The sequence below is a fragment of the Larus michahellis genome, chromosome 1 (genome assembly GCF_964199755.1).
Source record: "Larus michahellis chromosome 1, bLarMic1.1, whole genome shotgun sequence".
In the NCBI taxonomy this organism is placed as follows: Eukaryota; Metazoa; Chordata; class Aves; order Charadriiformes; family Laridae; genus Larus; species Larus michahellis.
The window spans coordinates 82641824-82666709 of NC_133896.1; the positions used below are offsets into that span (position 1 = coordinate 82641824).

At 49.2% G+C, this 24886-nt stretch overlaps 2 protein-coding genes across 3 annotated transcripts in view; one reads left to right on the top strand and one right to left on the bottom strand.

The window, feature by feature from the left end:
• Window positions 1-1802: 1802 nt before the first annotated feature.
• LOC141743846 (alpha-2-macroglobulin-like protein 1) lies at window positions 1803-24640 on the top strand. Its single transcript, XM_074588846.1, has 35 exons — window positions 1803-1867; window positions 2816-2999; window positions 3957-4119; window positions 4686-4738; window positions 6621-6641; window positions 7153-7312; window positions 7753-7837; window positions 8779-8890; window positions 9897-10011; window positions 10450-10559; window positions 11060-11227; window positions 11465-11695; window positions 12066-12129; window positions 12502-12647; window positions 12932-13081; window positions 13325-13477; window positions 14473-14557; window positions 15175-15289; window positions 15981-16206; window positions 16336-16462; window positions 17050-17171; window positions 17680-17734; window positions 18350-18433; window positions 19496-19672; window positions 19813-19894; window positions 20691-20847; window positions 21087-21161; window positions 21531-21693; window positions 22067-22281; window positions 22421-22636; window positions 22749-22873; window positions 23196-23286; window positions 23997-24065; window positions 24355-24457; window positions 24591-24640. The coding sequence occupies exons 1-35, from the start codon at window positions 1803-1805 to the stop codon at window positions 24629-24631; spliced, it is 4308 nt and encodes a 1435-aa protein (XP_074444947.1). The 3' UTR covers window positions 24632-24640.
• LOC141743836 (alpha-2-macroglobulin-like protein 1) overlaps window positions 24031-24886 on the bottom strand; it is a 30072-nt gene continuing 29216 nt past the window's right edge. For both annotated transcript variants that reach the window (XR_012587218.1, XR_012587217.1), the window contains one exon: window positions 24031-24381. The gene's annotated coding sequence lies outside the window, so the exon portion shown is untranslated. The remainder of the gene's footprint in view (window positions 24382-24886) is intronic.

Consider the following 24886-nt stretch of genomic DNA (forward strand, 5'->3'; position numbering starts at 1 on the left):
GCCTCCTGGCCTCCAGCAGCTGGTCATTGTGCCAGTAATGGGAGAGGGAGATAGGGCTGAGCTGCATGAATCATGCACACCAAGCCCGCGACTTTGTTTTTGCTGCTCCAACATCTATTTCACTCTGCGTCAGCATCTGGGAGTTGGATTAGGTTGATGGCTGAGGATGTACGTTTCCAATCAGTGCTAAGTCCAGAACTTCAGAGGTGTCTAGTGTCCACTCTCACAAAAGGGCTGCTGGAGTCAGTACTCTGAATACCTTTGCCATTGGGAGCCCCTGTGCTGTTATGAGGGATCTGTCTGTCTCTTGGAACTGCTGTGCATCTACTGTGAACAAACAAACGTCAGCTGGGATTGTTCAGCAGGCACTGCCCGTACTTTGTGAGACCCATGGAAAGGAACGAAGTGCAATTTAGTGTCAGAGTGATTCGCGTTCTTGCTTGGTTCCCCTTCACTTGTTTATCCAGGTGCACTTACATCTTTTTCTCAGCTGTTGGCACCAACATCTCTGAACTGAACAAAGCCCAGGGGGAAAAAAAAAGGAGAGAGAGAATTTGTATCTGCCCACTATGGGGAGGGTTGGGGGTGAGGAGGGTGGATGTGTGTGTGTTAAAAAAAAAAAAAAAAAAAAAGAGCTGCAAACCCTAGTTTCCTTGTTATGCATCAGTCTTTCCTAAAGAAAAGGAGAATATTACTAAGCCCTACATATTTAAGAGCTCAGTTTGGTACTGGAGGATAAATCAGTGGTGTATTTTGATATGAAATGGCCATTTACACTAAAAGAGAAGAACTTCCTTATCTTAAGAATAAGTAGTTTCAACAACCAGTTTTTCTTTTCAGTTATGGTAAGATACTCAGGGAAAATTTTGGTATAATCAGTAGACTAACAGGTATAAAATCAGTATGCGGAAAGAAGCTCCCGAACTAGGTAGCTCCCGCACGTAGGGCTAGAGCCACAGCCTCTTAGTAGCTGGAGAAAACCCTGTAGAACTCAAGCCGCACGGTTTTTGACCTGCCTGACTGATGCTCAGCCCTCATTTCCACGGGTGAGTGTGTGTGCGTAAGCTGACCCTGAACCGGACCACGCAGGACTGTGTGATATAGCTGCAGCGAACTGCAACTGTGGGATTTCCCCTTCAAACTGGAAATACCCCTCGGGCAAAGATGAGGTGAGGACTCCAGCCTCTGCCTGCTCCCTGTGCTCTCCTGCTGGGGAAGGCAGCACTCCGCAGAAGAGCAGACCGCTGTGAATATATACTTACGTTGTATAAAGCCTGGTCTTCGGTTCAAGACTGAGGCTCGCCTTTGGAGCTACAGACTCAGAAACCTTGGGGACAGTATGACCACAAGAGTTCACGGTGAGCTCCAGCTGAGTGGACATGGCAAGGGGACGTGGGACAATCCCGCTGGAAGCGAAACAATGGGACTGGGGCCGCAACTGGCACAGGGAGCAGGGTCAGCGCAGTGAACAGGAAACAGGCTGTTGCTTAGCGAAACAAAAAGCAAATTTGTCTGAATGATGCTGGTCGGTCCCTCCACAGGGGAGTAGGAGAGCAGAGAGGCTGGAGTCCAAAAAGACTTCGATTGGCTGGGGAACATCCTGAATGGTACAACCCTGTGCCTGCACCGCTATAAACACGGGAATGAAGCAGAAGGAAGGAAACTTTGGGGTTTCTTGTCTGCTTCCTGGGAGAAACAGCAACAACAGCAGTTGGCCTGGGGACCTTGGAAGGGGAGAAGCTGCACCCTACCTTCTCTCCTGACCAGCCGTCCAGAGGAATCCACCTCTCTGGGGGTCTCCTATGAAAATGTGGACTCTCTTCCTCCTGAGTTGCCTGCTCTACACCCTGCGGATAGTGGCACAACCGTAAGTGCCATTTAAAAATCTCATGAGCTATAGTTGTGATGCTGAGGAAGGGGCCAGGATAGCAGGGAGAGTGCGTGGGACTCTGCAAGTCATCTGGATGGGATAGGCATGGAGTGGTGCACAGTATTCCACAAGCCTTGTTATGAAGACAGGATTCTACTGAAGGTAGGATCCTCTCACATGGATCTTGCCGCATACGAGAACTAGGTGAGGACTGGTAGTGGGAACGAGAGGAGTGAGGGACTGCAGCTTGAAGGGAAAGGTGTAGGATTCCTGTGAAGGGCAAATGAAAAGGGTTACAGGGGTGGGGATGATTAAGTAGAAACCAGTCTGCTGCCAAGGTAGTTGAGGAGCTGTCTCAAAGCAAGAAGGGTGAAGTGAATCCTTTTCTATTGAGGGGCTGGAGTAAAGCTGCAGAGAGTACTGACCTTATGATGTGGGACCAAAATGGACCTAGAGCCTCAGAGAGTTTTGGGATCAGAACTGCACAGGCGCAGCCTCAGGTCTGAATGAGCACAGACATGTGGCAGGTTTGGATTCGGACCCTAGCCTGAACTTTGCAGCTTGCTCCATTTCTTAGTCCCATAGTGCAGTTGCCTTTTCCATGTGTACTGGGAACACCTGAGAATGCTTCCCTCTGCAGAAGCAGAGATGGTCTCTACCGTATATGTTTCTCTGTGCTACTGTAGCATCCTCCAAAACCATGTACACACCAGTGTGACCTGAGGCCACCTGAAAGCATTTCTCTTATATTTTTCTGATGTTAACTATATACCTTGAGAGAGGTTCACGCTCTCATTGTTAATCTGTCCCTCTCAGTCCAGCAGAGCAGCACCTCCTGTCCCCAGAGAGGTGGTAAACCCTCCTGCTTCTTCAGACCATAGAGTATTAGTGTCAAGAGTGCGTGAGACTACTCCCAGGATGTGATGTCTTGTTTCCCCCCTGCAGGAGGTACCTGGTCATCGTTCCAGCTGCACTGCCTTACCCTTCTTCCCAGAGGGTGTGCTTAGACCTCCGTGGGGTGGAGAAGCCTATTCGCGTGGCCTTAACTCTTGTCCATCCATCTGGCAACTTCAGCCTCTACCGCAAGGTTGTCCGCAACAACTGGACCTTCGAGTGCTCCAAATTTCAGGTCAGGATCATTTTTGGCAGGGCCCTCTGGCTGGCAGCTCCCAGCATGCTCTTTTGGCTCATGACTCCTCTCAACCAGAGAAAGAGAGAATGAGGATAACGGGAGGAGAAAGGGCATGGAAAGGAGCGAATTCAGAGTCAGGGAGAGTCTTTAGTGGGAGCCTAGTGCCTCTGCTCCCTGCCTTTGTCTGTCTGCAGAATACTGTTCCTGCTGTGTATCTCACAGTCCACCCTGGTGGCACAACCGAGGGAAGGCTGCCTGGCCAGGCACCAAAGGACTGAGGACAATGGAAGAGCTTAGAAGCGACCAAATGGCGGCCACGTAACTCATTTTCTCCCCTGAGAAGGAAGCACTGTCACAGGGTGTTGTTTGTGACTCTTAGTGCAGGAGGAGCCAGACTTTTTGTCTCAGTCTCTCATCACATCTGCTTCTCTCCAAGCTTCTCTTTACGGGCTGGAAAATGTGCTGTGGGAATAAGAAAGATGTGGGAGGTTATGCACACAAGCTCAGCACAAGGCTTTCTGGTCTGCCAAACCCATGAACCTCATTTTCTTGGTTTGCCCTGATGAATAAGGGTGGATTTCAGCCTGCATGACCCCCACAGGCCAGGAAACACGTTCCTTATCAACATAGACCTTTTCTTCCCTTGGTTTGAGTCTTCTCCATCTTGCTCCATGCAGGCTGTAACAGTGGATCTGTGAAGAGGGCAGTCACAATTTCTGTGCCAGAACAGGCTTCCTTTTCCTCTTGTCCAAATGCAAAGGCCTTATCTCCTGTGCTTCCATAGACATAGCCCTCAGCCATTGAGGGGACATCCTGTGCAGGCCTTCAGAGTAAGACAGGGAAAAGGTTGGCCTGATAATGCAGCAGGAATGAGGACAAGAGCACTGCTGCTCTGATGCCATCTTGTCCTTTCTGGCTGCCTGCTAAGCTGGTGGCTCCTCTTTTGTGTCCTAGGTCCCCCAACCTGCAGGCAGCCAAGAGGTGGGCACTGTCCACCTGCACATCTCCAATGGCCACTACTTCAGTGCAAAGGAACAGAAGCAAGTCCTGATCCACAGGGCTGGTACAGGCACCTTCATCCAGATGGAGAAACCCATCTATAACCCAGGGCAGACAGGTGAGCACTCTGCACGGAGCGCCCCAACAGCTCCCCTGCCTTGATCTGCCTGCGCTTTGATCCCCACTTCCCTTGAGTGGCATGCCAAGTACTTTGTGCCGTGCAACCTCCATGGGGACAGAGGGGGAAGATATCTGCTGCCTTCTGATGTATCCATGCACTGCGTTTTAGGGGTGGGAGGGGACTGCAAGGGTGAGTCTCACATGCTTTAGGAGCAGAGCTGTCTCGAAAGAAGGAGCAGACCTGAACATGGTCTTCTCAGGCAGGCCCAGGTAGGACTGGTCTGCTCCCGCTGCGGATGAGGAAACGTAAGGGTTACTCCAGGCATAGCCTGTGGAAAAGCCCCTAAAATGGGAGGCTGGCTGCTGTGCTGCTGCCGCAGGTGGGGAGGGAAGGGGCGGTGAGCAGGGCTGGGCAAGGGGCAAGAGGGGCTGCGGGGCAGGTGTGGGGCTGCCGGCAGGGCTGCGTGGGGAGCCGTGGTTTCGAGGTGAGGCAAGTGCAGGGCAGCTCCGTTCCCAAACACCCTCACTCTCTATAATGTGCCCTTCTCCATTTTCTCCCTTCAGTGAAATTTCGGATTGTGACGTTGACCGAAGGTTTTGCTCCCGTTAACAGAAAGGTAAAGCCCATCTAAGTGGAGGCGAAGGAGCCTCTGGGGTGCCTCTGCCAGTTTTGCCTCCTCTGCCAGCCACACGCCTGTGGGGGGCTGAGACAGTCCCAGTGTCTGCAGCACCCAGGGCAGCCAGTGCCAACCCGTCACTACACTAAACTGAATTGGAAGAGCAGCGTCTGTTTGCTGACGGCCGTGCCGTGGCTCTCCCAGGACGGCTGCTGGCCGGTGGGAGGGTTGGCGCGGCTGATGGTCTGTGGGGAGTGTGCCAGCGCTCCCTGCTCGCTGAGTTACTACAGGAGGGTCTGAAAGCAAGCTGCGACGCATCTGCGAAATTTTAAGGAAAAGTAATTGATATGGGGAGGGGTACGCATGAACTGATCATAAAAAGAGAAAAGAGAGAAAACAGTATTACCAAATTATAGTGGCTCGCTGCTGGCAGCAGCCCATTCTCCCCATGTCAAGGGAGTGAGAAGTTGCCAGAGACTTGCGTATGTGCTAGCCAGGAAACAGCAAGACTAGCATCTTTCTACGGTAAGCAATTATACCTGCAGCCAGCAGCTATAGCTACTTCACATTCCTCTTTCCTGAAGCAATTTAAAGGAGAGCCAACAGGAATTCATGCCATGACAGATAAATACTGAAGGGCATACGTGAGCAGAATTGGATCAAATCCCTCTACACTGAAATAAAGGGAGAGATCCTTCCGGCGTCTTTATTGCTGACTTCATTTCGTCTTTTTCAGGCTGCTCATGAGGGTCTAGAATCATGCATTCCTTTCTCCCCGCAACAGAGAAGTCATATCTCTTATACTAGATAATAGAGCAAACAGCAGGTTTGCTTCCATGCCTACAATTTGTTCATGAAGACATTTGACAGTAAACGTTCGATGTCTATGTGTGAATATAAGTAAATTAGCATTATAACTGTTACTAAGGCTCTGATGAAAATTCAAAAGAGGTCATGTTTAACCAAAGCGGTTATGAGGCTTGAGTGCAATGCAGCATTAAAGCTATTCTATACAGTTGGTAAATTAGGTGGGTTTGAGATAACACGGGTGCTGTTCACCAGCACGTTTTGCTTTAGCATTGGCGTTAGATTCAAATTATGAAAATAGTTAACCTGCACTCTTTTTTGTTGTTGTTTCAGTGAAAACAGAGCTGCCTATGATAACTTGCATGAAAGCTTAGAAGGATGAATAGTGAGAATTAAAGGTGGCCTTCTGTTTACAGACCGGTTACTCGCCCAAGCCCCTGCTCCTGCCTCCTTATGCCCCACACTCCTAAATCACATGTCCTTCAACACTACTGCCTCCTGGCTGACAGTTGCAGTGATATAAGAAGAAACAGAGAATTAATAGGCCTAGAAAGACTGAAGTATTTTCTTCTTTGTCCCTCCCTGTTACTGTCAGCCGCAGTCAGCAGTAATTTGTATCTCCAAGCCTTACCTCCTAGGCTAGGGATTTTACAGGAAAATGTGGGGTGTATTCTTCCTGTAGCTGACGCAGTTTTGCTAATTCTTGGGATTTATGTTACAAATCTGATGCCTTTGATATTTATGAACTTGGAATAATGGTATTTGTGAGTCTCCACTTTTCTCCTTTTTTATAGTAAATTCTAGCTTTCACAGTTGCGGAGTAGCTATCAAAGTGCATCTTAAAAATCAGGTATCAAAAAGCAAATCCAAAGAATGGCACGGATTTTTATGTAACATATTTTCCTTACTATTTCAAAGCCATTCTCCTGGTTTCGGTAGGATCGAGCTCCTTGTGTGGTAATGTTTGGGGCTGGAGGTGCTGTCACAGCACACGGGCTAGGTGGGTAAAGATAAGTTTATATGCAGGTTGCTACGTCGTGCCAGTTTCTGACTTTGCTATCTGTTTGCTTTGCAGTACCCCATGGTGGAAGTCCAGGTGGGTGTTTCAGACTCCTCAGGTGTTATGAGGAAAGGTGCTTCTGTATGGATAATACCTAGGCTGTTGTCTTACTGACTCAAGTCACTTTTCTTAGGGTCTGTGTATACACATGCATGCGCATACTCTGTCCGCGTACTTCTTGTTAGCAAGCATTGACAATCCAAATTGTTCAGCTTCCATCCATTTCAAAGTTCAGGAGCACCATCCAGGCTTTAGCTAACTCTTACAGTTCATCTTTATGTAAGACTGGAGAGTCTAAATGTCAGGACCTGTCATACCTTCTTTTCGATGGCAGTACAGAGTTGAGTAACCCTGGGTGGGTTGGGTTCACCTCTGTTGGTGCTCCAGCCCTCGGGTCACTTCAGCACCGTCTGGGGAAAAACCAGCAGGAACCTGTGAAAGCCTCTGAAATCTCTGAAACTGCTTTGAATCCAGTGTGCTCCGGATAGAGCATAGCAGGTGTTGCTGATGACTGCATCTTCTTTCCTTTCCTTCCCTCGGATTGCAGGACCCAAACCAAAACCGCATTGTCCAGTGGATGGATGTGAAACCAAAACAGGGCATTGCAGACCTCTCTTTCCAGTTAGCTCCTGAACTCTCTCTGGGGACTTACACCGTCAGTGTGGCGAACCGGAAAGCATCCAGTACCTTTAAGGTGGAGGAACGTGGTAAGATGGAGCACGGAGAACGAAGAATGGGATGGAAAAAGTTGGTTGTTTCTGTCTGTGTAACAATATATAGCCAAACATTGTAAACTAAGATTTACTGTCTGAGAGCTGGGATTAAACACAATTGTATAGAGTGGGCAACAGCAGAAATGAACATAAGTGAGATTGCGATGGAGATTCCTGGAGAAGGTGCCTGCTAACCATTAGGCTGCCAGAGTCAGAATACACTAAAGACCTCTGTGAGGCTGTTTGTACGTTGGGGGAAAAAAAGGGGCTTCCCTCTTTGGTTTCCCTGTTTTTAATTAGTCCTTACTTTTACCCCATGAACATGTTCCCTCATGGGACTCCTGCCTTGCACAAACACACTCTTCCCTTTTGTGATCCCATGTTTAGGTAGTATGTTGCCTTTGATGGAGTAATGCTGTAGTTTTTTTTTCCAGCGTTGCAAACATTTGACGTTTTCTTCGAGGGACCAGCTCAGATTTATGCTTCGGATAAAACTTTCCTACTGCATGTGTGTGGCAGGTAGGGAGAATGTTCAGGGGAAAGGAAAGAGATCATCAAAACTGTGTCTTTCTCTTTCTGTGTCTCCTATCTCCTGAATCCATTGAGGAGAAGTGACTCAAGAAGGGCCAAATTCAAAGAATCCAAATAGTGCAAGGGTCAAACTGATGGGTTCTTCCGTGGGGAAGAGGTACATGAGCCACACATCCAGCTATAGGGAGACTTGTCCTAGGCAGGTGATACCCTGCTCTGGAGGCTGTGTACGTTCAGCCTTGAAAGACCTTATGTGGGGAAAAATGCATATCTGATATGGGACTGATTTGCTGAGGTAAAGGAGCAGGAACTGGTGTTTCTTTAGAAGGCTATACTGCTTCTTCTCACTTACAAGCTGCTGAACTTACTACCTTCTTAGAAGCAGCAGGTGGGTTTCTTTAGTTACGGAGTCATTGGCAAAAACTGAGCAGATGAGGGTGTGAAGGAAGGCATGACCCCAGATGGTATAAGCACAAAGGAGGAAGGAGAATGACCTGGAAAGCACTTTGTACACAGATAAAGGGGGTGAGCTCATTTTTATTTGGGGCTGAGTCGTTTGGAGACTTTTGGTGTCTCTTTGCTGCTGGTCTGACACCATTTCTCATTAATTTGGATGTTTAAAACTAGACCATATGAAGCTCTCGTAGAAAACAGTACAGCACTCCGCATCCCCAGGATGGGTCATAGATGTCTTCCTGTTACTGATATCGTTGGTAACGTTTCTTATCGTTTGTTTCTGTCTCTGCTGGATACAGGATTGTGCTATTGCACTCCCCAAGTACACAATGTACTGTATTGTCACTTGTGCCTGCCAGCTTACCGGCTGCATTAACGCCATCATCAGGCATGCCACCACCTGTGTGGAGCAATGTGCTCAGCAAAACGCTCAGTGCCTCTGATCGGCAGCTCCTCTGGTCCTCTCCCTGCAGGTACAGCTATGGGAAAGCCGTGCAAGGGATCATGCGGGTGACTTTGTGCCAGAAGGCAAGGAGGCGTCCTCAAAATGCCAGCAAGGACATCTGTAGGGAATACAGCGGTCCGGTGAGTAAAATCCTGGAAGGCAGATGGGTAGTGAGGAGCACCACACAGGACAATGTGTCAAGGGCTGAGTGAACAGAATGAACTGCTATGTAGGGGAGGTTTGCCAACTTCTGTAATATATATGTAGACTAATAAGTAATTGGTTTTATTCAATTAATGCAATTATTGTTGCCCAGACCCACTGAGAAGCCTTGACCCCCAGAAGTTCTTCTGTGCAACTTTGCTTATTAGTGATAGGGAATAGAAAAGAGGAATTTCATAGAAAGACTGAGAGTTCTGTTCTTCTCTGGAAAGAAGCATAACTAGCCAGGAACTGATGCAGTGTAGAAAACAACAATTAATAGAGCTTTCTCAGGTGCAAAAATACCTCGTTAAGGTGAACCTCTCCTGGAGCTGCACAAGGACACTAACATATGGTGGTTAATTCCACAGCCAAATCACACACCGGCTTTTATTCTTTATCTTTTTATATATTTATATATTGCATATTTTTATATTATTTCCCTTATCTTTCCATTCCTAACATAGTATTTCATAGCTGGTCTCTTATACATATGGTTGAAAACTTTTCATGCTTACTGACTTGTCATTATGACTTGTTACAGCAGTTGTAATCTTCCAGCCCTGGAAAAGACTCATTACTTTGAATTTTCACTTGATTCTGCAGTTCTTCTAGCTAGTTCTCTTAAAATACTCATAGATTTGCTCAGTGATCCAGTTAGTGCACTCTTCAGTTTTTTACTAAAACCGGAAAGTTGCCAACATTGTAACTTTGATAAAACTGTGAAGCGTGATTTGTTTTATATTCCTACAATATGAATTACACATATCCATGACTATAAAATAGAAAATACAGAATTTAAAGCGCGAACCATACCTATCTATAGATGAGTCTGCGTTATTACTTGTTGCAATCAACAGTTATGACAGGATGCCCGACACCTTGTACTTCTAACTCCTTTCCTTCTCCCCAGCTCCAAATAATATCTACCACTTCCTATTGCAGACCATGAGCAGGGGGTGCTTCACTCCCTCTGTAAGCACGTCAGTCTTCAACCTGGCTCCCAGTGAGGAAGACAGCAAGCTCTATGCAGAAGCCTCCCTTCTGGAGTTGGGCACAGGTACCCGTGGGATCTGCTTACAACCAGGTGCAGCAGAGAAGGTGCAAGGGCGAGAGGGACCATTCTGAGGGTTGTGAGGGTCAGAGCGGGCGTGCCTCCTCCTTTCCTCTGCCCGGTGCTGGTCCCATCACAGGACGCAGGGAGAGGTCCTGCCTGAGGAACTCCCTGTGCCCACAGAGAGCTACTCTGCCAAAAGCAGGTGGATGAGGTGGGACCGGGAGCGTGGTCCGTGAGGCCACAAAGGGACTTGGAAACGTCTTAACTAAAGAAGGAGCTGCCACAGGAACAGCCTCCAGATCTTGAAGGGTGCTGCTGTTGGGAAGGAAGTTTGAGACACTCTGATTAGAGGGGCTGTGAATAACAAAGTGAGATTTAACTAGGGTGCGGTAGTCACCTCTGATACTGGTCCTGCTTCCCTTGCACTCTGCATTCCGACAGGGGTGCAGATCAACACCTCCAGCCAAATCCTCATCTCCAGGACAGTTGCAAGGGCAGTGTTTGAGACACCAAATGCTTACTACATCCCTGGAGTACCCTACAGGGGGAAGGTAATTTTTTCCTTTGTTTCTTCCCTCCCCATGGTTTGCTGAGGAATTTAGTGTCTGGTAAATTTTGCTGACCCAAACTGTTTTCTGTTCCCCAGGCAGAGTACTTTACCTTGCACTGTGTCACATTACTTGACCATGCAACTCCATTTTCTGCATTTCAGATTCCCTGATGTCATTACACCTCCAGCTTCTGCTGAGAGCAATGAGCGATGTCTCAGCAGGGATGCTGGGATGTAAGGATGTCTCAGCAGTTGGCTAGGAGATGAGCTCCTCATGCTCTAGCCACACACGCCTTTTGGAGTGAACAGGTTTTAGTTGTTCTCAGCTTAGCTTAGCTTTAGAGATGAGGGAGTTTTATAGATCTGTCTTCTTGGGGACAGACTCAAGCTAAGGCCATCTACACAGCAGGCTCTATGTTTGTCAGAGGGAGGAAGGCTTTGGGTACAACGCTGGAAGGAACATCTGATTTTGGCTTTTCTGCCTCACCCTGTTATCACCAGATTAAGCTTCAGGATCACTATGGAAATGGTATGAAAAACAGAAAAGTTTATCTCGTGATAAAGTTCATGAGACGCCGGTTCATCAAAACATACATCACAGATGGCAGTGGAATAGCGTCATTCAACCTGGACACAACTGCCTGGAACAGCTCGTCAGTCTCCTTGGAGGTAAATCCCATCTCTGCACAGAGGAAAGCAAGAATCCTTGAGCTCTGCCAGTGCTCCCCACTCCTGCCCTGCATCCCTCCTGCCAGCTCAGTCCTGGGCTCCCCACACAGCTGTGCCTGTGCAGAGCCATGAGGAAGGCACCAAGCAACAGCCTTTCCCAAACCAAGCTGATGACATCCTAACAAAGCACTGAAGCATAAAACTATTGATTTCTGTATGTCTCCGGTCTCCTCTCAGGGAAGGTTCGCACTGGAGGATCTCAGGCACGCACCTCGGAAAACGGACTTCAGTTATGCAAATGCTTATCATCACCTGCATCCCTTCCATGTCACAACCAAGAGCTTCCTGGACGTACACCCACTCGCAGGAACACTGCCCTGTGGGCTGAAGCAGAATGTCCAGGTGACCTTCACACTCAGTCGGGATGACCTGGGAGAAGACACCAGCCGCATAGGATTTGCATATTATGTGAGTAACTGGACGGGGAATCACTTTTTCACTCTGGTTACCAAACAGCTGCTTAGTGGGAATAGCTTTTGGTCCAGCCTGGAGACCTGCCCACTAGAGGGGAAATACCTAATCTGTCTCTCACTTATCTCCAGTGAACCCACTACTCATCCATTGTTTGAACCGGACAGCCCAGACCCGAATCTCACATGTTAAAGTTTCGCCTCCCACGCTGTCATGTCTGCAAATCTGCTGGGTCCAAGGTGTGGGGTTGTATTGGACCATCAGTTTATTTCTGAGGTTGCTTAGGAGAGCAAGATGCATATGGGCAAGTGTGACTGTGCGCTGGTGGCAACAGCAGTCTGGTCATCCCGTGTCCCTCCTCCTTCAGGTCACTGGGAAGGCTGGAATTGTTGTCAGGGGCCAAAGGACTGTCCAGGTCGGGAAGCTGAACAGTAAGTCTCTGGTGGCTGGGCAACAGGAAGCAGCTGGGTTCCTAGGTCAGACAGTGAGAGTTGCCAGAGTTTCTCCCAAATTCCCTGAAACTACAGGTTCTGAGCAGTCAGTGAAGAGGACAGAGCGAGGCTGGTGAAGCATTTGTGTCAGCTAGGAGAGGCTGAAAAGACAGAGGGAAACAATGAACGGAAGAGAGACTGGGAGGACCTGTGGGAAGATGGAGCACATGGGGTCCAAATATGGAGGGAGGGGGCAGACAAAGCAGCAGCAGGAATTGGTTTGACATTGTGAAACTATAAAGAAAAAATAAGGAGGCCAAAAGGAGATCTTGGTGGGGCTGTGATGAAAACACTTTGCCTTTCCTTCCTCAGTGTTGAAGGGCTCCTTCTCCATCCCTTTGACCTTCACTGCTGACTTCACCCCATCACCTTCCTTAGTGGTGTACACCATCTTCCCCAGTGGAGGTGTGACAGCTGACAGCATCCGGTTTGATGTAGCCTTGTGCTTCAAAAACCAGGTGAGACTCCTTCCTGCTTCTGGGGGAGGCCTTACAAGCAGGCCTGTGGAAAGGAGACCCTCAGATCCTTCAAAGAGAGAACTGGGGAGAAGAGAGGAAGGGGATGTCTGCAGTGCAGTGCCCAGGGACCAGGAGAGTTTCAGCAGTGACTTCTGTTCATAGCAGTGGCTGAGCAGGGAAGACTCCATTTGGTCTCCCTCTTTCTGTCTGTGGCACTTGTCTGTTGGCCTCCTCACCTCTTTTTCTCTCTTTTTCGTATTTCTTTTCCTGGTGTGTTGCTCAAGGTCAAGGTAGGATTCCCAGCTAAAGAAGCCCACCTCGGGTCCACAGTGCAGTTCCAACTGCAGGCTGCCCCTGGTTCCCTGTGTGCAGTACAGGCAGTGGATGGAAACCTGTTCCTGGCGAGACCAGAGAGCGAGCTGACAAGTGAAATGGTGAGTGTCTGTGCAACTAGGCGAAAAAACGGGAGTGATGGATGAGCTGGGAGAGGCGGGCAGGGTCTGTGGCAGGGGGAGCCAGAGACTAATGGACTAGAGGAGGTCTTTGTGTGGAGGAGAAAGAGGGGTCTGCCTAGGGAGATGGTCAGGAACAGGTATGTGTACTATGGGAGGGTGGAGCGAAGCATCTGGAGGTATCTGCGCCTTGCCCAATTATTCCCCGTGTGTGAGTTTCCCTAGATCTACAGTTTGTTCCCTGCTGCCTATCGACATGGATACCCTGTCCAAGTAGAAGAACATTCAGATCACTGTGTTCAGCCCCAGTCCATGTCACCTCTGCAACGAGGGAAGCCACAGAATTCCTTTCAGCCTGACATCTTTAACCTCTTCCAGGTAATCACCTCTGATTTTTCCCAGAGCTGTTGAAATTGTGAAAATCTGAGATATCTTTCTCCTCAGGCAGTCTGAGAAGCCCTTGCCTTCTCCAGAGAACTGTCTGTCCTGATCTAGCTGTGCTGTCTTAAGAGACGTACAATTCCATTATGAGTATGAAGACCTGTATTCCTCTCCACAGATGCAGAAAGCAAGATGGTGATGTCCTGGACCAGCAGAACCCAGCTTTTTGGGCTTGGGAATGAGGTCCTATGTACTATGAGCTATGTACTATTTGTCTATTAGAGAAAAGAGAGACAAGGAGTGATTCCAAGCATTAGACCACAGATCATTGATGTGCCTTAGTTGTTAGACTGGTCTCTGTTACCGTTTTAGACTCTTTCCAGGCAGATCTGTTGGTGTCTTTAAGACAGATCTCTAGAAAGGACAAGCCTTAAGCAGTGTGGACACAAGACAGGCAGTGTCATTTGGCCGTGGACCTGGGGATCAGACCCTGTCCTCTTTTATTTAGCAATAGAGACACATCCTAGGAGGCTCTTTCACAGCAAAGGGACATCACTTGTGTTTGTGGACAGGCTGGTGTCACAGCCCCAGGGGCTGAAAGTGGGGTTTGCTCCCTGATACCTCTGTATGACTTCTGAGGGCAGATTCCATCCAGCTATCCCCTCCAACATGCATGAGGGGATGGGGCAGGACACTGACACCTCTCTTGTGTGTCCTTGCTACTGGAAATGCATTGAGAGGAGCAAGACATCCCAGTGTCCCCCGGAAGAGAGGCAGTTTTTTAGTGACCTCCTGAGAAAGAAGGAATGGGGGAGACTGTGCCATGCCTCCCTCAGCACTCTGTCTGCTTGGGCCAGAGCTACTCTGGGCCACCTGGGAACAGGGCTGTTCTGGCCTCAATACTTTTCAGGGTCATTTTGAAGAGCAGTGGCTGCTTTTCCCCGTTCACAGATGTTTTTCAGCTTCCCCTCCCCTCCTTCTTTCCCTAACAGAACATGGGGCTGAAAATCTTCTCCAACCTTGTAATCAAGAAGCCGTCTCAGTGCTTTCATCGGGCGGACAGGAAGCTGACCATGGGTGAGCTGCACTTTCAGCCTACTTGGGACGTTAGGTCACTCAGATGGAAGAACCCTCTGAACTCTGGGGTTTGCCAGTGGTGGGTATTGGCTCTCTGAGGAGTAATGGTAGCTGCTGCCACAGCCTAGCTGCCTGGTCCACCAGCCTCAGCAGGAATGACCCAGCCTCTACAAAAAGGGCTCTGAAGAATGTCGCTACCTGCGCGTTCCCTGACATGAAAGGATGGCATTCCCTTTCCTGGCACAGGCAAACACAAGCATGGGCCAGGATCTGTTTCCCAGTGACTGCCGCGCAGGCTGTGCTGAGGCCTGGCTTCTGTCCCCTCCTGCGGCTGCAGGGACAGTAACTTCCTTCCTCTGTGTCTCAGCTTGGACTAGATAATCATCTAGTGCAGCGTGCACGAACCATTGCAAGCTGATTCTCCTGTTACCACTCTCTTTTCCCTTCCTATTTTCCCACTACTACCAAATCAGCCCATTCCCTTGTGTTTTCCTCTGCCAGACTTTTCCCATGTCTCGGTTACTGTTTGCTTTGCCTCTTGCCCCAGTGCTAGGCTAGCTATCATTGGCAGGGTTCACCTCTCCCACTCTGGTGGGAGTCATTGTACTTTCTTTCAGGGGGGCCTTCTACAGAAGGCCAAAGAATCCCTAAGGATCAACCACAGTTTACAACCCACGGAAGACTTCGCCATTATTTCCCTGAAACTTGGATCTGGAATCTGTTCTCTGTTGGGTAAGCGATGCCAGACTTTACAAATGGACAGAAGGATGATCCCTTTGTTATTGACTTTTGGCTAATTTGCATTTGTGCAGAAGTCCAGTCATAGGTGTAAAGAGAGGTGTGAATTTTGTGCTTTTTCCCTGCATTTGTAGTGCCTCAAACTGAAGGACTAGTAGACTTTGAGGTACAGAACTGAAGTCTACACAGGTTTAGACAAGAGTAATACACTTCAAGAACAAATCACCAAGTATCTTCTCTTCACACACTGGGGTGCTCTCTACTAACTTCTTAATTTGGTGGGTGCACCAGCTAGATTTGTAGCCCTTGTTGCTACAGTGCTTAGATTAAAACTGATGAATCAGCACTCAGGAGGATATGATGATGCTGCTTTCCAGGATATCATCCTGCTGATTGACATCATACTGTTGACTGAGTGTACAGAGCTGGAATGCTGGGGCAGTCTCTTGCTCAGGAGAAGGGTACAGCGTCATTACTGATGGCATTTAAGCAGGGATTATGGCTCTAGGGAATAAATTGCTGAGACCTGTATTGCCGTGATCACTGGAGCAGGAGTTGGTGGTGGTAGAGCAGAGGCTGATCTGAGCCTGAGGACCTGCATAGCCTCCCTTCCCAGGGGCATGAGTCCTCACCATTGCAGCAGAGAGGGCTGAATTTCTTCACACAAGTTCTCTTTTCCTCTCAGCTCCAATGGCAGCAGGAATGTCCCAGTCGCAGTGCCTGCGGCTGCCACGGACTGGAAAGTCAAGACGTTCTGCTTGGCTGGGAGGGGATTTGGCCTTGCCCCAACCATGAGCCTCAGAATGGTCCAGCCCTTCTTTGTGGATGTGACATTGCCATATTCCGTCAAACGAGGAGAGACCTTTGTGCTGAAGGCTACTATCTTCAACTACCTGCAGCAGTGCATACAGGTGTGTACTTGTGCCATAGGTAACACTGTATGTGGCAGACCTGCCATGCCCTCCAGTTTTAGACTGTGTTGTGCCAAGCTACCTCTTCTGAGTTGCCCAGTCACTCGCCTGCATCTGTCATTCCCTCAGGTCCACATGGCCCTGGCTAAATCCTCAGACTTCCAGGTGGAGCTGTGCCGGACCTGCAGGGACAAGGAGTGTCTGTGTGCGGAGGAGTCCAAGACTTTCACATGGAATGTGACAGCAGTCCAGCTGGGTACAGCAACAAAAACGGGAGTGGTGATGGAGAACCCTAAAACTGAAGTGAGAGGGAGTGGGAGGTCAGAGAAGCTGGCAGAGCGTTGCCTCCTCTGGATCCTTAAGTTTGCTTTTAGTGGTTCAAGCATGCGATCTGTTGTGTTTGCTTTCTTTCTCTCTTCTTAGACAGGCCCATCGGAGAGGGCAGGATCTGGATGGGTGGCATGGAGACCTCTTGAAGAGAGAGCTGTGGGACCAGGGGAGGAGGGGTCTGCACGGATGTGGGTGGGGGAACCTCATATTGCTGGTGATGGGCTTCATACGCGATGGGAAGGAGACACTGGGGTCCAAGGGGCTGCTAAACCTTTTCTTGTTACAGTCATATATAGTGCAATGAAGTCACTGTTGGTGAAGCATTACCTAGTTCCCTCATATTAGGGTGTCTGAACAAGCCATCAATACTGACTGGCTCACCTTTACTTGCCAAACTGCTGAGGCTATGAAGAACTAGCTACCTGAAGCATCTCAGGTCACTATCAGTTAAAACAAGCGGACTCCATTTGGCCACAGGCATAAGAAACAGGCTCTGTTCAATTTATTTGCTAGGGACCATGAATATCACAGTGAGGACAGAGGTACTGGACACCACGTCACGTTGTGGGAGCAGGAAGCCCTTGCCAGCTACCATGAGGCGGAGGCACATGCTGGTCAAACACTTGCTGGTCCAGGTCAGCATGAGAACAGGCTCACTTCTCTCTCTTTGAGTATCCCTGCTGCTGGGGGAAGGGAGGCTGAGCTGGGCTAAATGGTTTCCTCTCCTCATTTTTTTGGCCTGAATTAGCATACCAAGGCTGTTGGCTCAGTTTGCTTTGTCCCTCCCAGGACCTAGCCAAGCCTATTGCCTTCTTGCAATATTCTTTCTTGAGCTGCATTCATACACCGTGTCTGTGTTTCTTCCTGTACCATTCCCTGCTCAGTCACCCATTGTATATGAGCTTTTGTGTATGCTCGCTGACCAGAGAGCCCTGTCCCTCAGACTTGCTCTTGCTCTCTTGAGCAGTGAAGCAGGCAGCTTCAGTGCAGCCCTGCCAAAGGTGAGGAGAATGGAGTACCTGGCAGCCTGGGGGCTAGCCACTGAATTCAGACCTGAAGCTGCTCTGAAGTTTTCCTGCTGTGTGGAAATTTTGTGTGTAATCTCGTTTCTCCTGTCCCATATTCATGCTCCTGCCTTGACAGCCAGAAGGTGTGTTAGTGGAGAAGACTTACAGCTCCCTTCTGTGCCCAAGAGGAGGTACGTGGACAGCCTGAATGGATCCTGCAGCCTGAAATATCTAGATGTGAGAGTAGAACTAAGCTGCAGGAGGTCTGATGAAAGAATGTTTTCAAACGATTTTTCATATAGGAAATGTCACTTCCTATTAGACAGGAAAGAACAAGAAATATTTCTTCCACAGTTGTTGTCCTACTGAATCCGCCACTGAGTATAGGTGGCAAAAATCTTGCCCTGTAGTCTCCTTCCCACACTGCAGCCCCCAGGTGTTGCTGGGGCTTGGTAGTCACCAGTGAGAACTACTCCTACCCTCCCACCCTGTCCCTGCAGCATTGCAAGTCTCTCCAGGATGTCCCCCTGCCGAGTGATGACCAGCTGTGGTTCTTGTGGGGCTTGTGAAGAGTAGTGAATTGAGTTGTGAAGCTTGGTGAGCCCTCAGCCTGGCCCGCAGCTCTCTCTTAATCTGAAAAGTTTCCAGGCAATGGAGCTTGGCGTGATGCCTGGGACAGACTGCAGGGAGCAGCCTGTGTGAGTGGGATGTAGGCAGTGTCCCATTTATCTGTGCCAGTCTTTTCCCTCTGGTTAGTTGCATTTGCCTTGATTTTTCATGCCACACCTTTATCCTGTTGTTATCAGGAAACGTGGCTGAAGAACCTGTGTCCCTTCGCCTACCTGACAAAGTAGTGAAGGGATCTGCCAGGGCTTCCATTTCCATCTCAGGTAGGTGATTTCTATTGTAGGGTCACTGACTGCTGTTACAGGTGGGCAAGGCTTAACATGGTGACGATGTCGGGGGATCTGTTTGACATAAGACTGCTTAAAAGAGAGGATGTTGTGTTTCTATTCTCTGCAAGGTTTGCCAACACCAGGCTTTCAGATTTTTGGATTAGCATTTAGGCTTTCCTGGGAAAAGTGATCTGCGGAGGAGAATAATCCTTATCTTTCTAACTAGGGCTTTGGAGCAGAGACCCTAGGCCATTATTTTTACTGTGACTTTGGGACCTTGGCAAGTTCTCTGTAGATGCAATCAGCAAAGCTCATAGCCGTCTTGTGTCCTGTTAAGTTTGCTGCTACAAACAGAAGCTCCTGAAGAGAAGAAATCCTTCTCAGCATTACTAAGTTGCAAAAGCACACTTTGGAGAGGCTACTGGGACCAGACATACCTACAGTTCAATACACTTATTCGCGTTGGGCTCATTTGCCCGTATACCAGAATTGGTATGAAGGCATAAGTGGCCATGGCTATTATGCAACAGAGCCCCAAAGGTGGAAACCGAATACAAGGCTTTTCTGGCTGGCTGGGGGACACGTGGACACCCTCACACCATCTGACTAGCACCCACCCCTGCTGGCTTACTGACATTTTTGATGCTTGACGTATGGTCAGGTAATATCAGAAATATATAACCAGAAATATCTCAGCCTTTCCCTAAGTGCTTTTATATTTGTCTGCCTGTATGACACACAGCAAGCAACTGCAGCTCTGCTCAGAGCCTTTTACAAATAGTACTTGTTATGGTTGGAGACCTTCAGACTGAAAAAGCCGATGCAGGAAAGTTCCTTGCGGAGTCCATAGTGTGTTCACCCTGCATCATGATGGCCAGACTGGGAAGAGTCAGAACAGTCACCACTCTCTGTCCTGCCCTCTGTTGTTTTCTCCTCTTTCCTCGTCTCTCTAGTGTTTTCCTCCTGTGCTGAGAAAAAGCACCATTATCCAGTCCCTGGCTGAGAAGCACCTCAGATCATACTTACAATTGCTTTGTTTCTTACACCCTTGCCTAGGTGATCTCATGGGGGTGGCACTGCAGAACCTGGACCACCTGGTGCAGATGCCCCACGGCTGTGGGGAGCAGAACATGGTGCTGTTTGCACCCATTGTGTACATGCTGCAGTACCTGGAGAAGACGAGGCAGCTGACCCCTGAGATCAAGGAGAGGGCAACAGGATTCCTGCGCAATGGCAAGTACCGCAGACCCACCTTGCTCCTCTGCCTTCCCCTGGGTCCAACCTACCAGTAGCTCTTGCCCTTGCACTCAGTCTGTCAGTGTTGTCCCCTCTGTGTTACTGTGCTGTATTAATTGCTGTTCCCATCTCCCCAGGGTACCAGACGCAGCTTCTTTATAGGCATAGAGATGGGTCCTACAGTGTCTTTGGGCAGCAGGATGGGGAAGGGAACACTTGGTAAGCACTGGGAATGTCCCTTGCTCCTGATTTGTCATGTCCGTGCCAGAGCAGCTAATGTGCCTGGGAAAGCCAATTGATAGAATGTGTGTTCCTTCTTTTGGATGGAGACCTGATGAGCTCTCTGACAGCGAGACAGATTGAGGCCCTTGAACCACTTGAAAAAGCAGCGAGGTAGGGCAGCAGAGTTTCTGGGAAAGTGGAACAACAAAGATGTGGTCCCATGGGGTGGGAGGTCCCTTTTTTTGTCTCTATGGTCCTGCTACTGCCCCACAGATAACACTGGGTACTACCAGTAGTATCCTAAGAAGGATACATGCTGCCTGGAAATAGATCAGGGAAGAGCAATAAAAAATCATCTCCCCAGGCAGGGCATTGCTTGTGAGAGTTTAAAAGAGCTACACTGGCCCAGCTTGGCCCTGTGGTGCCTGGGCTGGGAGAAATGGAGAAAGGAAGGGAGGAAGGAAACAGGGAATTCAAGATTGTCTCTAGGTATTTGCGGGAGATGAAGTGCAACGGGTAAAAGTAGAAGGGGTAAGAGGTTTTTCACCTGTGAAGTGACTGGGTAAAGCAGTAATATATGAGTAGAACATTTGTGGAGGGGGCTGAGGGAGAGGAGCCCCTTGGGTGCTGTGAACCGTTTCTACTTTTAGCTTGACTCTTTGCATGAAAATGACTCATTTTTGGGCACCCCACTATATCAGTGTTAACTTCAGGGACAAGCACCAGGTGGCCTCTGACTTTCTGTGTGCCTTTTTTGCATTTTTCTTTCTCTTACGACTCATCCTCTTCCTAGGCTGACAGCTTTTGTAGTCAAGAGTTTTGGCCAAGCCAGAAAATACATCTATGTGGATGACAAGAACATCCAAGATGCCCTACGCTGGCTAGAGCAAAACCAGCTCCCCAGTGGCTGCTTTGCACCCAAAGGGAGTCTCTTTCACTCCTCCCTAAAGGTAAATGAGGGCCAAGGCAGGCAGCACAGCTGGGGAATAGCTGGACAAGTGTTGTGACAGCGAAAGATTGTGGGATCCCAAAGGATCCTGGAAAGTCAGTCCTGCAACCCGTGCAGCCAGCCATAATGAGAGCAGGGTATGGGGTGGGGAATGCGTAAGGAATGCTTTTCCTTCTGGGGACTTGCTGCCTGCGCCCTCCAAACACCGCTTAGAGAGTGAAAGGTGCATTCCCTTCACAGAGTGGCGTGGATGATGAAATTTCCCTGGGGGCGTACGTCGCTGCAGCACTGCTGGAGCTGGGTCAGCCGCTGAAGGTGAGCTTGCTCCCGCTCCCTCCTGCTCCCCTGTATGCTCCCACGCCTGGGTACCGCTACGGGGATACGGCAGCTGGTAATGCTGTCATTCTCTGGGCCAGAAACGGGTAGGGAGCTGCTGTGAGGGAGCCAATATTTGGTCAAACTGTGAAGTCATTCTTCAAAAGAGACCGTGCTGTAACACTGGCGTGGTGCAACAGTGTTTGATGGCTATGGCTCCCGGTGCACTGTTTTCTCAAGAGAGTGTGTAATTTAGTGGGTTTCGCTGGAGCTACATCAGGAAGACATAGTCTGGCTCTCTGGAACAAGCCCCCTGTCCCCTGCTTTGCCCCTGTCAGAGTTTGGCATGGGTTTCTTCTCCCAACACAGGGCAAACTGATGCAGACTACCCTCCGCTGCCTGCAGGAGGCGGTTCACAACATCACCAACACCTACACAGAAGCCGTGCTGGCCTATGCCTTTGCCCTGGCTGGGGATTATGAGACAACCCAGGAGCTGTTGTACAAACTGGAGGAACAGGCCATCAAGTCAGGTGCTGGCTGCTAGTTGGGGTAATGCTCCTTGTCCACCTGCTGGGATCCAGACTAATGTATGCCCAGCTAGTGTGATTAAAAATGACATATGTACTTGTACATATTCCTTGTATATGTGCAGTAACTGCATGGTGTGACTGAGAATACAGTAAGTTATTCCACAAGTTGTAAGGGTGACTTATCAGAAAGATTTTCCTCAGCCTGGAGGATTTCAAGATCTTCTTGAGGGAGGAGGTAGAAATCTGTGAGCTAAGACCTGGAGAATAAACTGAGTACAGGGAATGAGCCCTGAAAGCACTCTGGGTTTTGTTTCCTGTGGACCCCCAGTTACATCCTCACCAGATAGCCTGCATGTTCCTTTTCCTTCTGCAGGAGGACAAATCCACTGGAGCTCCAAACCAAGCTCTCTGGATTCCACAGATGTCTGGCCTGATACTCAGTCAGTGGACATAGAGTTGACAGCCTATGTGCTCCTGGCGTACCTCTCTAAGCCACGGGTGCATGTGGGTGACATGACAACTGCAGCTGGCATTGTGGCATGGCTGACCCAGCAGCAGAACGCCTATGGGGGCTTTGCCTCCACCCAGGTAAGAAGTAGCTCCCTGTGGATTGATATACTTTTGAACCCGACGTTGGCAGGGAGAGTCCTCTTTGAGGTCTTCCTGCTCCAAGTTGGCTTCACTAGAGCTGATGCTTTCAGAGGGGTGACTGTCTCTCCCTCTCTAGGACACAGTTGTTGCCTTGCAAGCCTTAGCAAAATACGCAGCAAAGACGTTCAGCACATCAGGCCAGGTGCTTGTGAGGGTGAAGTCCCAGAGGGGCTTTGAGAAGGCTTTTGAAGTCACCCGGCAGAAGCGTCTGCTTGCGCAGCAGGCAGCGCTGACAGAGGTCCCGGGGCAGTTCCTGGTCCAGGCCCATGGCAGCAGCTGCATCTTTGCTCAGGTGAGATGGTGGGATGACCATGGGAGAGAGGAGAGTTGGAGGAGTCTGCCTCTTCTACCTGCATGAGATTATGCCTGGCCTGTCTTTTCCCCTCCTGGCCCTCACCCTGCAGACAGTGCTGAGGTACCACGAGCCTGCCCCACGGGCTGCTGTAACCTTCACTCTGCGTGTCAACACAGAGCTGACCAACTGTAGCCAGGCCAATGCACGTGTCCTCACCATCCGCATCCTTGCCAGGTGACCCCAAGGGTTGTTTCCTCCTCCAGCAAGACCCACTGTGCTCGGGGACAACAGCTGGGAAAGCCTCAGGGCTGCACTGAAGGGACCTGGCACTTGGGGCAGACAGGAGAGAGGGTGAATTTGGTAGGTGGAAGGGGTGGAGAAGGAAGGTGCTGTCTACCTCCCATGAGAGGGAGCAGTGGCTGATGTGTCCCCAGTCCCAGATGGGCTGCCTGGTGCAGGGTCCTGCACGCAGGGTATGGTGGTGGAGGGAAGAGGGGGTGGGAGGGCAGTATTTTCACAGAGGCAGACCCTCTGACTCTTTCTTCTTCTTCTTCAGCTACATCGGGAGCAGAGTCACATCCAACATGGTGATCGTGGAGGTCTCCCTGCTGTCTGGATTCATCCTGGCTCCTGGATCCAGGATGTTGGTAAGGACTCTGGAATCAGAAAAAAGATGGCTGTGGTGAATGGGTCCCACCTGCTTGCTCCTGTTGGGAACTGTTCATCTCAGGCCATGAAATTAGCTATTGATATTGAACCGAAACCTCTCATTTCCACAAAGGTTGGCTACAGGAGACCAGAGGTGGTTCAGCTTCTCACACTGACACTCTTCTGCCTTGGGCCAGAAACAAAATGTGCTGCTGGGTGTGCTAAACACCAAGATCTGTTTGCCAGAAGTTTATTAGAGAGACAAAATTTCTTAGAGAAACTCTAGTTGTATCAAAAAAGATTATTTTTTCCAATTAAGCCATAAAACTGAATGATGAATTATTTGCAGAGTCCCCAGGCAGGTCTTTAAGAGCAGTCTAGCAGTTAGTGAGATGAGATAACAAGGATCTCTATTGGTGCCTGCACCGATTTGCTGACCAATGCATCAGTCCTGTGTACTATCCGATGGCCTTTTGTCCTCAGAATAGGAGATTTCTCTAATTGAGCTCATCCCCGAGATGCTCACAAGGGATGCCAAGGAGGGACTACCAGAGATATAACCACTAAAATCATTATATGTGAGAAAGACATGGTTCCACACAGAGTCTAGCTCCACACCATCCCTTCAATACAATAGCGAGTCCCTCAGGTCAGTAAGCCCTAAGGAAAGTGCTCACAAATTTCCATCTGTTACTGTTTCCTATCCCAGCTGGAACGCAAAATCATCGTTAAGAAAACAGAAGTGAAAGCTGATGTGGTCTACATTTATTTGGAGAAGGTAAGTGGGAACCAAAGCCTTTAGTTTGGTACAGTGAGAGCAAGAGGCCACAGGACAAGAAGCTGTGTGAGAAGCCCAGGGCTGGTAGTACTGTGGGCAGAGGAAGCCTGCCCAATTTCATTGTCATGGGGTTAGCATTTGCTATTCCTCATGTATACTCCATTTCTAAATTCCATAATCTTTAATGGATTAGAGAGATTTAGCGCAGGAAAACATTCAAGCTAGGGAAGATGAAGATGCAATGACTTCTTTCTCCCATTCCTTGCTAATTTCTTTCCACCTCCACAAGCTCAATGATGAATCTCAGACTTTCATTCTGCAATTGGAACAAGTAATTCAGATGAAGAACCTGAAACCAGCCATCATCAAAGTCTACGATTACTACCAGCCAGGTAGGTTGCAGATTCCCTCCTACACTGGGGTTGGGAGCTGGGTTCCTAGTTCTCTGGCTGGGAAAAGCTGTTGTGCGCTCTTCCCTGTGTGCGTGTGTAAGTGTGTAATTGTCTTCCTCATTTCCTTTTGCAGAGGAGCGAGCCTTGGCTGACTACAGTGCTGTCTGTAGTTGAGGTAGGCAGCAAGTCCCTGTGTGACACAAACCGTTGCATCAGGAAATGATGGGTCTTGAGTGGGAGGGAGGGAATGTAAGCAATCAAAGACAGGAAGGAAGATGGGGAGCGTACATCCAGCTAGAAAGAGGAACTGGCAATGACCTGTGTCTGGGCGTGTGGAGTTAGGCTGGGGGCTTTTTTGCAGCCAGGGAGGCAGTTGGAAGGCTCCGGTGGAAGGTGGAGACAGGGACAGCGTGTCTCAAAATGAGAGTG